This window comes from Natator depressus, chromosome 13 (genome assembly GCF_965152275.1).
Source record: "Natator depressus isolate rNatDep1 chromosome 13, rNatDep2.hap1, whole genome shotgun sequence".
NCBI classification, from domain to species: Eukaryota; Metazoa; Chordata; order Testudines; family Cheloniidae; genus Natator; species Natator depressus.
Window position 1 is genome coordinate 3,436,138 of NC_134246.1, and position 15,815 is coordinate 3,451,952.

A 15,815-nucleotide genomic window follows, 5' to 3' on the forward strand; every position below is an offset into this window, starting at 1 on the left:
AATGAATATGGCAGCCTCTTTTTACCCTCTATGTGGTGGGAGACAGCCAATGGCTGCTTCTTGACTCTGTACGGGTAACGAGATAATAATACTTATATATTTTATAGCACGTTTTGTCTGTAGATCTCAAAGAAAAGTACAAAGAAAAGTAAGTAGCATTATTCCCGCCTCTACCCAGAAGCTAGAAACGGTCCTTTCTTGCCTTTATAAGCTAGTGCTACAAAAGAGAGTATCTTCTGTAGTTGGGTGTGCCTCATGCCCTTTTTTCTTTTCAATATCGATTTCCTTTTAATTCTCCTACTTTTTCTCCATTTCCCCTACTTTTTTCCTATTCCCTTTTCTTCTCTACTACTGAGCCAAGTACTTTTTAAAATAAGCATTCTGCTCAAAAAACACCTGCTCTTTGATTTCTGACAACAGAAATGTTCAGCATGGCTTACAGTTTGTCACTTTACTTTATACAGATTATCCGACATATGTCCCTATCAAAATAAGAGGTGTATGTGGCTGTAACCAGCAGATGGCTTCTAATAATTTACTGAAAGATCTAGATTTTTAGAGAGTCTAGGGGCCCAAAAATCATGTGTAATTGTGTAGTTACCAGTGTTATGCACAGGCACATTTTCATGCGTAGTCATGCAATTTCTGCACACAATAGGATTAATTACACAAACATTTTGCAGACCTAAACTGCCTGAAAATCCAATCCGAAGTATTTTATCCCTTTATCTTATAATGAACATTAAAGTCAGTTTTCTTTAATCTCCATTAAAATTGTGCATTCTAGTTTTTAAGATTAATTCTTATGTTTTTCCCTAGTTCACGTGAATTCAGCTATCGAGTATAGGCAAAATGTTCTATATGCATTTGTTTATGAACAAGCGTGGGCCATTGGCCAAAATATGGCTCGCCGCTCACTGGGAGAAGAAGCTCACAAAAACTCACATATTTGAATGCAATTTGGAGACTACCATTGAAAAGATCATTTCACCAAAGGTATGTAACTGACTGAGATGTTTAAGACCAGTTGGTAGAAAGGTAGATCCTTTTTTTTTTTTTTGAAAAAGAATACATCAACAAATAGTGTAAAGGTCCATATTTGAAGTCAGAGAGACAAGGTAGGTGAGGTAATATCTTTTATTGGACCAACTTCTGTTGGTGCGGGAGCCAAGCCCAGTTTACCCAGAGCTCTTCTTCAGGTGTGGGAAAGGTACTCAGAGTGCCACAGCTAAATAAAATGTGGAACGGATTGTTTAGCATAAATACTTAACATATATCAAGGGACCTTGGAGATCTTGGAGTCATTGTGGATAGTTCTCTGAAGACGTCCACGCAGTGTGCAGCGGCAGTCAAAAAAGCAAACAGGATGTTAGGAATTATTAAAAAAGGGATAGAGAAGAAGACAGAGAATATCTTATTGCCCTTATATAAATCCATGGTATGCCCACAACTTGAATACTGCATACAGATGTGGTCGCCTCATCTCAAAAAAGATAAACTGGCATTAAAAAAGGTTCAGAAAAGGGCAACTAAAATGATTAGGGGTTTGGAACGGGTCCCATATGAGGAGAGATTAAAGAGGCTAGGACTTTTCAGCTTGGAAAAGAGGAGACTAAGGGGGGATATGATAGAGGTCTATAAAACCATGAGTGGTGTGGAGAAAGTGAATAAGGAAAATGTATTTACTTGTTCCCATAATATAAGAACTAGGGTCCACTAAATGAAATTAATGGGTAGCAGGTTTAAAACAAATAAAAGGAAGTTCTTCACTCAGCACACAGTCAACGTGTGGAACTCCTTGCCTGAGGAGGTTGTGAAAGCTAGGACCATAACAGGGTTTAAAAGAGAACTGGATAAATTCATAGAGGTTATGTCCATTAATGGCTATTAGCCAGGATGGTTACGGAATGGTGTCCCTAGCCTCTGTTTGTCAGAGGGTGGAGATGGATGACGAGAGAGATCACTTGATCATTAGCTGTTAAGTTCACTCCCTCTGGGGCACCTGGCATTGCCCACTGTCGGTATACAGGATACTGGGCTGGATGGACCTTTGGTCTGACCCAGTATGGTCATTCTTATGTTCTTATGACCCTTCGAGGTGAAGTGGGGAAATGGAAGAGGGGGAAGGCAGCTGGTGGGGGGGGTGGTTAATAGCATAGATTATTGTAATAAGCAATAAATTCAGTCTCTCTGTTCCCATGATTTTTAGTGGCTATCAAGGTTATGCCTTTAATCTCCCAAGCTCATGTTTTGAAGGTGTTGTACAGGTTTCCTTTGAGGACAAGGACTGAGAGGTCAGATATGTAGTGATCACTTAGTGAAAAGTGTTTGCCCAGAGGTGATGTGGTGGTGTTGTCTTTTATCATTTTCCTGTGAGAGTTATTTTGAGAGCAGAGTGATTATCTCGTTTCACCCACATCGTTGTTATTTGGGCATTTAGTGCACTGGTGAGGTACATCATATGTTGTGAAAGGTTTGTGTGGGATCCATGAATCTTGAAAGGTGAGTTGCAGGGGTGTTGATCATTGTAGCAGTGTAGATACGTCTGCAGGTTTTGCATCTGTTGCTCTGGCTGTGTCTGGTGCCGCATTGAGTTGCTGGGTCCTGATCTCTGTGGAGCTTGCTTTCTGATGATGAGCTTGGAGAGGTGGGGTGTTGTTTGAAGGCCAGAAGAAGGGGTTCAGGAAAGATTTCTTTCAGGGTGGGATCCCCATCAAGTATGAGTTGTAGTTGTTTGATGATATCCGATATGAGTTCCAGTGTGCGGAGGTAGAGGTGTGTGGTCGGAGAGGGCTTTACTTCTGTATTGGAGCAGGTATATTTGGGTGGCCCGTTCCATGATGTGGTCTGCTTCTCTGATGGAATGTCCTTCTTTGGTGAAGATGTTTTCGAATGTGTTAAGGTGTATATCCTGGACTTTCTCCTTGGTGCATATTCTGTGGTATCTGAGTGCCTGGCTGTCGATAACGAATTTCTTGGTGTGTTTAGAATGCTTACTAGATCTATGAAGGTAGGTATGGTGACCTGTACCTTTCTTGTATATAGTTGTCTATAGGGTTCCATTGTTGAAGCTGATCATGGTGTTGAGAAAGTTGATGCTAGTGTGGGAGTGTTCCAGAGAGAGTTTAATGGATACCTGGTGGTTGTTGAAGTTATGGTGGAAATCTATGCGGGAGTTTAAGTTGTCTTTCCAGAGGATGAAAATATGGTATACCATTGGTTTCATGTATAGGTGCCAGAACTAGGGGTGCTGGGGGCGCTACTGCACCCCCCCAGCTTGAAGTGGTTTCCATTATATACAGGGTTTACAGTTTGGTTCAATGGCTCTCAGCACCTCCACTATAAAAATTGTTCCAGCAACCCTGGTTTCATGGTGCATTTGTTCAAAAATTCTTCTTAGAAACTCCAGCCAAGATTGTGGCCCCAGTTCAAAGCACTGTACAAATGCATAGTAAGGGCTAGTCCATGTCTTGAAAAGCTTGCAATCTAAATAGACAAGACAGATAAAGTGTGGGTGGGGGAGACAGAACACAGAGGTGAAGTGAGTTGCCTGAGGTCACATAGCAAGTGTGGCAGAGCCAGGAACAGAACCAAAGTCTTCTGAGTCCTAGTCCAGTACCCTATCCACCAGGAATTGTCTTCTTTTAAGTGACAGTAGCTCTTGATCTCCAACTCTGTGTTAGCCTGAATATCTCAGAATGACACATACCATGTTGTTTTATTGTTTAATTGAGCTCTTTTTCTATACTTAGCTAGCACATAAAGAAATTGTTCGAAGACTTCACTAGTATACCTTTTGCTTTGTATAGTAACTATACTATCATTTTGTCTTAATGATTTTGCCACAAATATTAATACTTGAACCATTTAAAAATCATTAAAGGTTAACATTGCTCTGCGCACCTCAGGACACTTGCTTTTGGGAGTGGTGCGAATCTATCATAGGAAGGCAAAATACCTTTTGGCAGACTGCAGTGAAGCTTTAGTGAAAATGAAGATGGCCTTTCGTCCAGGTATGTACCGAATTCTGCATTTGTCTGTCCATGTCATTTACAGCAGTGGTTCTCAAAGCCAGTCTGCTGCTTGTTCAGGGAAAGCCCCTGGCGCGCCAGACCGGTTTGTTTACCTGCCGCGTCAGCAGCTTCGGCCGATCGCAGCTCCCACTGGCCGCGGTTCGCCGCTCCAGGCCAATGGGGGCTGCAGAAAGCGGCGCGGGCCAAGGGACATACTGCCGCCCTTCCTGCAGCCCCCATTGGCCTGGAGCGGCAAACCACGGCCAGTGGGAGCTGCGATCGGCCGAACCTGCAGACGCGGCAGGTAAACAAACCGGTCCGGCCCGCCAGGAGCTTTCCCTGAACAAGCGGCAGACCGACTTTGAGGACCACTGCTTTACAGCTTCTTATCTTTACATTTCATTTGGGATATTCCAGTCAGATATACATTATTGATTTCAACACAAGTTGGACTTCCTGGTGCTTAACAAAAAGAATTAATGGTTATTTTGAATATAATTTGATCTTTTTGGCTCCTTTGTGGCCTTGGAGGAACCATCTCCAGGAATTAAAGGATAATTCTGTCTGCATTTGTCAATTCATTCCTTGTCCTTTCTAATGAGGCCACCAAATTCTCTGCTGACACTGGCAATTAGAGCCAATTCTGTTAGTGCTTTTGTGATCTACCAGGATGGAGACCACCAAATTCATTTAAAATGGACTATCTGTTTAAGTTTCCTTTTATTGTGGGCACCTAATAGGGAGGTAGTATTGTCTCATGCTTAGAGCAGAGTGCTATGAACAGAGGAACTTTGGCTCTATTCCCAAATGTACCATTAAGTAATTATATGACCTTTGTCAAGTCATTTAACCTTTTTATGGTCTAGGGCAGGTCTACACTTAAACTGTGACACTATATACCTAGCGGGAGTGCCCTGTAACCCACATATTCATCATTTATATATAACTGTGATATTTCACATAAAGCATGCCATGTGATGTATCCAGGGAAAGGTTATGATCTGCTGAAAGCCATTGTTCTATCTAAATACATACATCATTAGTGCATATGAAGTAATGAGACTGTATTGTATGGTTGTCACTAAAATATGCTGTGAATTGGGGAATTGTCTAGGTATTAGATCCCCAGAGTCAAGGACAAGGTTGCTAACCAACGCCTGAGTGGGTATCAAACAACCAACAGCCATTGTCCAGCAAGGGAATTACAATTCAATTACTCATTTGAACAAGGCCACACCAGGAGAATTGCTCAACCAGCCTTGCCTTGACTCAGCAATGACCACCATACATGTCTGGACTTATGTTCTCCAAGCACATGGACTAAGGAAGTGGTTTTCAACCTGTGGGTCATGACCCAGTACGGGATAGCGGAATGTAAGGGTCATGGCAGCTTTGGTGAGCACCGCTGACTGGGCCATTAAAAGTCTCGTCGGTGGTGCTGCCTGGCTAAGGCAGGCTAGTCCCTACCTGTTCTGACATCGTGCTGCGCCCCGGAAGCTGCCAGTAGCAGGTGAGGCTCCTAGGCAGGGGAGCCATGGGGCTCCGTGCGCTGCCCCCACCCCAAGCACCAGCTCTGCACTCCCATTGGCCTGTTCCCAGCCATTGGGAGCTGGTGGGGCACTGCCTGCGGGTGAGAGCTGCACGGAGCCACTTGCTCACCTCTGCCTAGGAGCTGGACCTGCTGCTGGCTGCTGCCAGGGCACAGCGCGGTCCACAGTGCCAGGACCGTCAGGAAGCCTCCTGCCTTAGCACTCCTGATGTGCTGCTGACCGGGATCCACCTGAGATAAGTCCGGGCCCCAACCCTGCGCCCTAATCACCTGCCTCAGCCCTGAGCCCCCCCAAGCCCAGAGCCCCTTCCTGCACCCCAAACCCATCATCCCCGGCCCCACCCCAGAGCCTGCACCCCCAGACCAGAGCCTTGACCCCCTCCTGCATCCCAACCCCCTGACTCGGCAAGAGCCCCCTCCCACAAAGTGAATCCCTCATTCCCGGCCCAACCTTGCAGCCCTCACACTCGCACCCCAACCGAGTGCCCTAGCCTGAGCCCCTCCCACATCCCAAACCCCTCATCTCCAGCTCCGTTGGGTCGTGGGCATCAACAATTTTCTTCAACTGGGTCGCCAGAAAAAAAGTTTGAAAACCACTGGACTAAGGGATGGGTATAAAACAGAACAGAGTGGCCCCATGGGTCTTGAGCAGTGCAAAATGGTATGTTCCTGAATTACAAGGCTGGGAGCTGGGGGGGATTTGGCTGGTGCTTTCTCTGTGTGATTCATGAGTGGCTCTGGGAGCATTCATGCACTCTAGCTGGGTGTGGGGCTCCACATGCAGTTGTGCTGAGTTATAACAGCACCTGGAGGGGTTTGCTTCTTGTCACTAGCAAAGCATTGAGAGAGACAGCCCAGGCTGGAGAGTTAAGGGGACACAGCGGTCCCAGAGTCCCAGGCTACGCCCCGGGGATCCCGTCACATAAACCACTGCAGTGACACAGCTGCAGTGCTTCAGTGAAGACCTTACCTATGCCAATGGGAGACGCTTCTCCCATCGGTGTAGGTACTCTACCTCCCTGCGAGGTGATAGCTATGTCAACGGGAGAATTCTCCTGTTGACTTAGCGTTGTCTATGGAGGGGATTAGGTCAGTTTCACTGTGTAGCTCAGGGTGTGGATTTGTCATACCCCATAGCAATGTAGTTATGTCAACCTAATTTCCTAGTGTATACCTTGCCTTAGTGGTTGTTAGTGGCCAAAATTTTCCATGGTCTTTAAACAGCTACTAGTTAGTAGTTCCAGCAGATTGACAGCATTTCAGAACCTCTAGCATTTTTCAATGGCACCATACATTTGTATATATGCCAATAAATAGTATGCCTCTGAAATGTACATAAATTAAAGATTAAATTCCATTTTTGGGTCCTAGTAACAATGGTAAACTTAGTTTATGATGGCAACAGAACTCCTTGATAGATTAACAGTCTTATTGTAAAAACAACGAGGAGTCCTTGTGGCACCTTAGAGACTAACAAATTTATTTGGGCATAAGCTTTCGTGTTTGTAAACATAAGTTTTTGTAAACACTTGTGAGAACATGACTCCTTATCACTGCTTATTTTGTTATGTTTTGCTTTTCTTTTAGGACTTGTTGATCTTCCAGAAGAGAGCTTTGAAGCTGCTTATAATTCCATTACATTGCCTGAAGAATTTCCTGATTTTGACACACAGCTACCTGACTTGAAGTAAATATTTCTCAGCTTTTTTTTATATTTTGTCTGGCCTCATTTTGTCAGAGGTAAAACTGTATGTTCTTGCTTATTATCTGACCCATACTCAGCATGCAGGTGGTACAGTTATTCCAGTTATTTGAATTTGATAATCTGATTCTTCCGTATTCTAAGCCATAGAATTATGTATTGGTATAGTTCTTCCAATCCCATTTTATGAACACAGTCCTTTTCAGTGAAGTAGTTGTTTCAGCTTAGGCTTTAGAAGTTTTTCATTTAATTTATTTGAATGAATACTAGAGACAGAAAAGTTGAACTGCTGTGCTCCAGAGGAGGCAGCCCAAGTAGCCTAAATTTCATTCTGTTGTAAGAACAGAGTAGCCTGGATCCATGGCATAGCAATCCTTCACTGCTATGATCTAAAACTGAATTTAAAATTCTGGTCTTTTGCTCCCTGAGGTTTGGTAGGCAATGGGAGGCAGCATGTTGACACTTCAGAAGTTATTAAGATCTGGCAACTAAAACATTTGTTTCTGATGGACTTTAGTGGGGTCAGAGCCAAAGCATAGTGCACCTTCTCAGACATTTTCCCTTTACATCTCAATAAATGTAGTTATTTTGGATCTGAAAGTCTTTGCTATTTTTTGTTATAAATCTAATTTCAGAAAACCTGTAGCTTACAGGTAATAATACATAATTGTTTTCAGTCGAATCAAGTAGTAAAATGTGCCACTGTGTGAGGAACAATAATGGAGCTCCCTTTTTCAAATTAATTAAAGAGTTTATAGGGTTTAATTTACAGATGATATGCTATATTGAGGAGTCCATTATGTGACATTGTATCTGGCAGAAAATGGGACTTGTATGTAAAAAAACTGATAGAAGCTGAAGTTGGACAACATGAAGGTGTGGTTGGTAGGCAAAAATAGGTTTTTGTAGAACATGATAGGGATGATGTTTTCCCCTGTCAAGCAGGTTTGCAGTCATGGGGTATATCTTGATTACAAATTGCTCTTGGAGTCGGAGGTAGTTTTAATAGCCAGGAGCTCCTCTGTCTAAGTGCATTAGGCTAAGGCCTTGTCTACACTGCCACTTTACAGCGCTGAAACTTTCTTGCACAGGGGGGTGGGAATAAAATCAAGTTTCAGCGTTGTAAAGTGGCAGTATAGACAGTGCACCAGCCCTGGGAGCTACTCCCCTCGTGGGGGTGGGTTTTTTACAGCACTCCCAGTGTTGGTGCCATGACTACACAGCCACATTAAAGCTCTGCCGCGGCAGTGCTTTAACGTTGGTAGTGAAGATATACTCTAAATCAGTGGTTCTCAAAGCCAGTCTGCTGCTTGTTCAGGGAAAGCCTCTGCCGGGCCGGACTGGTTTGTTTACCTGCCGCGTCCGCAGGTTCAGCCAATAGCGGCTCCCACTGGCCGCAGTTCGCCGCTCCAGGCCAATAGGGGCTGCGGGAAGGGCGGCCAGCACGTCCCTTGGCCCGCGCCGCTTTCTGCAGCCCCCATTGCCCTGGAGCGGCGAACCGCTGCCAGTGGGAGCTGCGATCGGCCAAACCTGCTGATGCGGCAGGTAAACAAACCGGTCCAGCCCGGCAGGGGCTTTCCCTGAACAAGCGGCGGACTGGCTTTGAGAACCACTACCCTAAATGCTTTTCTCTCTAGTGTGGACCTTACCACAGTCCTTGTACCTCTGTGACTTCATGACTAGATTATTTAATGGGTTGTGCAAACTTCTTTGAAGATTACCTAGAAGCTTCAACATGTACAGAAGGCAGCTGCCTGCTTGCTTCGAGGTATCAAATGTAGGGAATAGATAGCATCTATTTTCCAGTAGCTATGCTGTCTTCCTTTTACCTTCTAGATGCAATGAGAAGTGTCAGTTTTAAACAGTAAAGCCCTAAGTGGTTTGGGCTCTGGCTACCTGGGAAATTGCCTTTTTCCCTGAATAAGAGTTGATATCAGCTGGGGTAGTAATTAAAAAGTAGTAATTTATTGCTTTTTGTCTTTAAAGAAAAACATATGAGGCTTGAGGACCCTCTGGTTACAAGCTTTTTGCCATGCAGCAACATGGCCAATGTCAATTCATGTTGTTTTTTATATCTTTACATTTTTCATTAGTGCCATTGATGTTGCTGAACACTTTACTTTGAATCAGAGCAGACCTGAAGACATCACACTTCCAGAAGATTATAGAAGGACTATGCTTTCCAGTGATGGGAATTTTGGTGAGAACAGCTGATAAATTAGAATTTGAAAAATTTGTAAGAATTTTTACCGCCATTTTTTCTAATTTATTAGATTTGTACTTCATAAGCAAATGCATTTACATTGATAATGATTTATAAAATTACACTTTAAGATTTAATTACTGTATGCAAGCTCATAGAGCTTATTTTTACTCATATGAAGGATTTGTTTGCTTGTTGTAATTGCTGAGTCTACTTATTCTCTTTGGGCTTGATCCAAAGACCACTGAAGTCAATGAAAATGCACCTGTTGGTTAAAGTGGGCTTTGAAATGAGCAATAAGTGCCTTAAAACCTAATGGGCACAATTCTTGTTTACGCTGCCGCCCCTTTAAGTGAGTGGAAACATAATATATGCAATTTAGGCTTGTGTTAACTGCAGAGTTAACTTGACTTCTTACCCAACCCCAACCCAAGTCCCGTCCACACACAAAAATCTCTCACTTGAGTTGGCTGGCCCATCAGAGAATACAGATTAAAGCCCGATCGCTGATCACACTTGAACAGCTAACACAACCACTCCTCTGCTAGAGGAATGTAAAGAGGCCTTAATGTAAAGGAGAATCAAGCCGAAGGCTAAGTCTACACTGCACTTTCGTTGGTAAAGTTGGTCAGGGGTGTGAAAAAAACACACACACATGACTTGTTGGGGGTGGTTTTATTTTGTCTGCAGGAGAGCTCTCTCTTGCCAACAAAGGGCGGCTACACTGCGTACCTTACAGCAGCACAGCTGTGCCACTGTAAGGTGTGCAATGTAGACATAGCCTAATATATTTTGTGTTTTTACTGAACTAGCTTAAATTGTTTGTTCTGTAATGCAATCTCATTTTGAGAATTTTCTAAAATTCTGAGGAAATTGACATATATGTATTTCATCTGTATTGACAGAAGGAGTTATCAGTAATTATATATGTTTGTTCAGGTGAGGAGACCGAAATACTAAGAGGACATAGTTTCTTCAATGATGGCATATTAATGAGTACTAATAGTCTCTTGCTTGATCAGAGCTCACTGAGCCTCTCTGGAGACAAATCTATACTACGTGACGACACACATGGATTCAAACTCGATGGTTTTGGAGATGAAGATGTCCCGGGGGATATGATTGGTATGGTTTGTCATAGATGAACACAGTCCAATCAATTCTATCTAAAGTATTTTTACTGTAAAAACCCTACACAAAATGTAAATAAAAATAGAACTTGCATTTGAAAACATTTTTTCTGAAACTTACTGTGTGTTTCCTTTTGCACTTTTAGTTTTTCACTACTTAATAATAAACTGAGCTCATTTATATAATCCCAGACCAAAACACCGTTAAAATGAAATTAAGGGTGAGAGTACATATCAGCAATTTAGGGTAAAATTTATTTCGGGAATGTGCAATTATCCCACAATCAGGCATTATAAAACCAGGAAATTGAGAGTTAAGGTTAAACTTAAAAGAAATTCAAACACGTTAAGGTATGGAAATGCACAGTTAGGGCATTCAGACCTTTCGTGACACCAAGCAATAACCATTTGATTTTGATTAAGGCATTTTAGTGGTTTTGGTTCCAGATTCGATTAAAGTGATATTTTAAAACAGATTAGGTTTTTTTCTTTATTTCACCTCATTGTGTCACCTGCTTGGCCCTCTCTCCTTCACCCCACATTTCCCAGCACATGCATATGTGTGCACACAAACCAGTTTTCCCCTTCCCCACTGATCCTCTCCTGCCCTATACCCCTGGTTCCCCATTCTGTCCTCTCTGTTTAGTAGATGTGGTGCAACAGTTTGCTTTTGAAAACAAATGTTTAGCATTAATTGTCACTTTTTTTACCAGTGAAAGTCTCTCCATCAGCACAAACTTGTACATAAGAATCTTCTTCAGTGAAACTTACATAGAATTGCCCATTTTCAAAATGGTTTCAACTCAGGACTGAGGCCATGTCTTCCCTCAGTTAATGTACCCCATTTAAAAATGACCGCTACTTTCCACTGTTCCCAGGAAGAGTGAAGCCACCCATCTTTTTTGTTAAGAGCACTGTATGGCCACACTCCCACTGAGAACAATGGGAAATAGGTGACCTTCTCAAAATGATCACCTAACTGTGGACAAGTTATGTCTTAAGTTATGTCCAGAGTCTTCTTGAGAAAAATGGGATGGCAGCCATTATGAAAGAGGACAGTTCTAGACAGAATTCATTGTAATGAATGTTATTTGTTATCCCCTTGCTGAGGAGAAATGTTCAGCTATAAAGAATAAACAGGGAGAAATTACCATTAATCCTAAAAAATAAAGTCTTCAGATGTAGTCTATGGAGTGAGTTTTAACTGTAAATAAAGTCTGAATCATTTGTATTATTCTGTTATTAAGATCATTCAGGACAATTAAAGAGCCCTACATTGTATGCCATATTTTTAGAGGATCTCTTTTTAAATTAATTTTAACTTAATCTAATTAACAATTTACTTGTAAATTCTGAGAAAATTAATTATGTTCCCAAAGAGTAAGTACAGCAGTTTTGGGAAGGATATGCTGTATCTTCATACGTAACAAAGTGCTTGAATCGCTGCTTTAAGTGCAAAACTCAGCTCTGGCTTTACTGTATCACTGCAAGTGGTGCTTCCATAATAAAACATCACAAGTAAATCATCATTTGAAATTTATGCTTAAAACTGGTTTCAGTCCATTTTCCTCCGCTTGTGTTTTTTGCATCTATATCCAAGCAAAAACATTTTAGAACTACAGCCTTTCCTGTTGTACTACAACAAAATACTTTTCTCAAAAGAAATATTTGGAAATTAATGGCAAGTCAAGTGTGTCATTATGCCTGCCGTTTTGAAGGACCAGCACTGTAAACAGCTATAATTAATGGTCTTAGAATTTACATACAAACCCCTTATTTTAAGGGTTAATAATGAAACTATAAAAAAAAACTTGGATAAAAGTTGGTATGTACATTTTTTTAAACTGCTGGAAGAAGAAAAAAATGATTGTTTTTAACTTTCAGGGGAGAAACGTAGATGCAGAAACATAGATGCCAACTTAAACCAAATATTTTTTTTTGACAAGAAGTAAAATATCATAAACTTTTTTTTAATTTCGTCCTCCTCATAATAGCAAGAGCAGCTAAGTACACTTTGTGCGTGGTCTGTTAAATTTTCATTATGATTTTGCAAGACATGTAAAAATATAAAATAATGGACATTTTACCAAAGTATGGTGTTGTTTTCTGCTTATTTATCTCAAAATAGTTTGTTTACAAACAGCTGTCTTGTAAGTGATTAAATTTGTAATATGAGTTAATCAATTTTGACATTTTCACATATAATTTTACTAATTATAAAGCACTCTCTGTAAGCACTGGGGCCTCATTGGCAGGGTGCTGCACACCTCTTCTTATTAGCCAAGCACCCTCAGCTCCCATTGATTTCGCAGGAGATGCACACCATCTTGCAGGATTGAACTCTATATAATTCCTTCTAAATAATTCATTATAATGGATTCTGCTGGCCTATTGCATAAATAATGCTATTTTAAAACATTTTTATATATGTCTACCCTGTTGACTGACTTAATAGCTTTTTAAATTGAGATGTAAATTTACATTTGTATTAATGTAGTAGATATACCATAGGGTATTGTAAAATATGATAATGTGCAGATTAGTTTTAATTTTGAAATGTACTTATTTAGCCTTTGGTGATTACTGCTGTGTATAAGCTAGAACACGTTTGGGGCTTTGTTTGTTTTTTAGAATAAGGAAGTTATATATAAAAAAAATTTTTAAACAACATTAAAGATCATACTTTCACAGGTGAAAGGCAGAAAATTCAAAATTAAGTCTAATTCTCTCCTTTATACACATTGTTTTGTATTAAGAAAGCTTTAATTCTAAATCTTCAGACTTGTTTAAGTCGGTCTCTTGCTTTAAACGCAAGACTAATATTTAAATAGTAACATTTGGCTGGGTCATTTGTTTTATTACCACTAAAGCTTAGAATGATTAAAATTATGCATTTTATTTTCAAGAAAATCTGCTGAGGACTGAGCAAAATAGCCTAATTTATGACATTCTTGACATGGAGGAAGAAGTTCCTTTGTCACAGGAGCTTCCTGATGATAATGTAATGGGTGAGTCTGTAGTGTTTCTGTTCCTTCTGATTACCTAAATCAGCACTTCACTTATTTGTTAATGTATAATACTAGTGTTATGCAGGCATTATGTGATCAGAATCATATCCTTTGCTTCGTTGCTGTCTTGGGTTCTGTTTTCCTTTTTTCTTATATACTTTGTTCCCCTTTCAGGTATAATTAATTCTTGGAATTCTTTGTCCATAACTCGACATTGATAGAAACATGTTTTTACATTATACCTTTTTTCTCCCTCATAGGATGTTGTGAGGTTTAGTTTGATATCAGCTCCTTGGATGAGGGGGGATATGATTGCTCTTTATAAATACGTCAAGAGGGTAAACACAAGGAAAGAAGAAAAGCTATTTAATCTAAAGGACAGTGTTGGCACAAGAGCAAATGGGCATAAGCTGGCTATGAATAAATTTAGGCAGAAAATCAGAAGCAGGTTTCTAACCATCAGATGAGTGAGGTTCTGAAACAGCCTTCCAGTAGGTGTACCGGGGGTAAAAAAAAAATCTAGATTTAAGATGGAGCTTGATAAATTTATGTATGGGTTTACCTGATGGGGATACCTGTGATAGAGGGGGACTAGAATTGATGACCCAGGAGGTCTCTTCTAGTCCTATGTTCCTATGATGAAAGAAACTGCAGAAGTGCAAAATATTTGTATTAAAGTATTGTTTTAGAAGCTAGTTTCAGGGAGAAAAAAAATTCGGTTGTAGCTTAAGACTTACCCTCATTTTTCTAACTCTAGGCTAATATTTGGGTTTTGATACCAAATGAATTAATTAAATTATTTTTATTGGATTGTGGGATGTGTGTTTTACAGTGAATTCCAGCTATGTAGGTTCTGTGCATCCAGAAGAAAACCACCAGATGAGTGAAACTACACTGTTGACAAATGAAAAAGAAGGATTTACACTTGACCCAGTTGATGCTACAGGTCAGAGTTCAATCAGTTTCCTGTTAGGTGCATGCAAAGATTACAATTCCTGCTGCATGGAAAACCCTGAAAAGCATTTTATATAAAATTATTCTAGTAATATGACTTGCTTTACTCTCCTCACTCATTATTACTAAGGATATTTGTATCAGAGATTATTTTTATTTATGTACATTTCATCTGTTCCTGCTGTCAACGTTCAGTTCTGTTCTGAAAAGTGACTATGGAAAAAGGGCATTTTCTTACTCAACTGATCCACTCCCAATGTGTATTCACAGTCTTCTCCACTTACTAAAATAAGTTTTATTACTTTTCACTCCTGTAAGCAATACAAAACCAATACTGCTGTAGGAGAGTGAACTGTATTCAATTCTGGCTTATATACCATCAACAGAATTGTTAACTCAATTCCAGTTGCAGAATCTTTGTTTGTGAGTTGTGGCCAGAAAGAACCAACATTGACTTTCAGATTCCAGGATGAATTTTCAGGGTTTGCAGTCAGAAAAAACATCTTTTTACTTATAAATTGATCTGGTTTGTTTTGGAAGTCATGCTATTATTATGGTCACTTTTTAGGGTCAAGTCACACTTTAATTTCTCAGATGAATTGTTATCTCTGTGTTGCATGTTCATAAATATTCCTCAGAAACTAGGTCTGATTTAAAATTCAATTGAATGTGTGCTCCTAATTCCCTTATGTGCTTTTGAAAATTCCACCCTAAGGTTGGAAAACATTCAGTATAGAAATGAATTTTAACAGTTTTCTCTGGAACATCAACAATTCTTTATGCATAGAATGACAGTCTTACCTTCAGATTTCCAACCTTTTAATGCTTTTTATCATGATCTTAATTTTACTTAAACATAAAAATTTCCCTAAGATATTGAAAAAGGAAAAAATTTCCTCATTACTGTGATTAACAGGTGTTCAAAGTCAGTTAATTCAAGAAGATTAAAATTGGAAGTCTTGAAGAGATATCATCAGTCCTTGGAGATATAAGAAATGAAAGTGTAATTTGTTTCATCCACTGGCCAACTCATGTGGTACATTTGTGGGTGTTATCAAATACATAAAATGATACAGTGGAAAAGAATGTTATGAAATAAACACCCGCACCATTCATATTGAAACTAAACCTTAGAATGCTTACGTTTTCCAATTTTCCTGCCAAATGACTATTGAGATGCATATATGTGTGTCTCCATGTGTTGGTGCCTGTGCTCCTCATTCAACCTCTTAAAGGGTTAAAACTGACAAAAACAG

The 15,815-nt window shown here is 40.3% G+C and overlaps 1 protein-coding gene across 1 annotated transcript in view; it reads left to right on the forward strand.

Annotated features, from left to right (window-relative positions):
- Window positions 1-852: 852 nt before the first annotated feature.
- The window catches only part of RAD21L1 (RAD21 cohesin complex component like 1), a 29,918-nt gene continuing 14,955 nt past the window's right edge, over window positions 853-15,815 (forward strand). Inside the window, exons 1-7 of the mRNA XM_074969582.1 lie at window positions 853-996; window positions 3,884-4,013; window positions 7,150-7,249; window positions 9,358-9,464; window positions 10,407-10,592; window positions 13,504-13,605; window positions 14,438-14,551. Coding sequence (XP_074825683.1) covers window positions 853-996; window positions 3,884-4,013; window positions 7,150-7,249; window positions 9,358-9,464; window positions 10,407-10,592; window positions 13,504-13,605; window positions 14,438-14,551 — 883 coding nt within the window. The remainder of the gene's footprint in view (window positions 997-3,883; window positions 4,014-7,149; window positions 7,250-9,357; window positions 9,465-10,406; window positions 10,593-13,503; window positions 13,606-14,437; window positions 14,552-15,815) is intronic.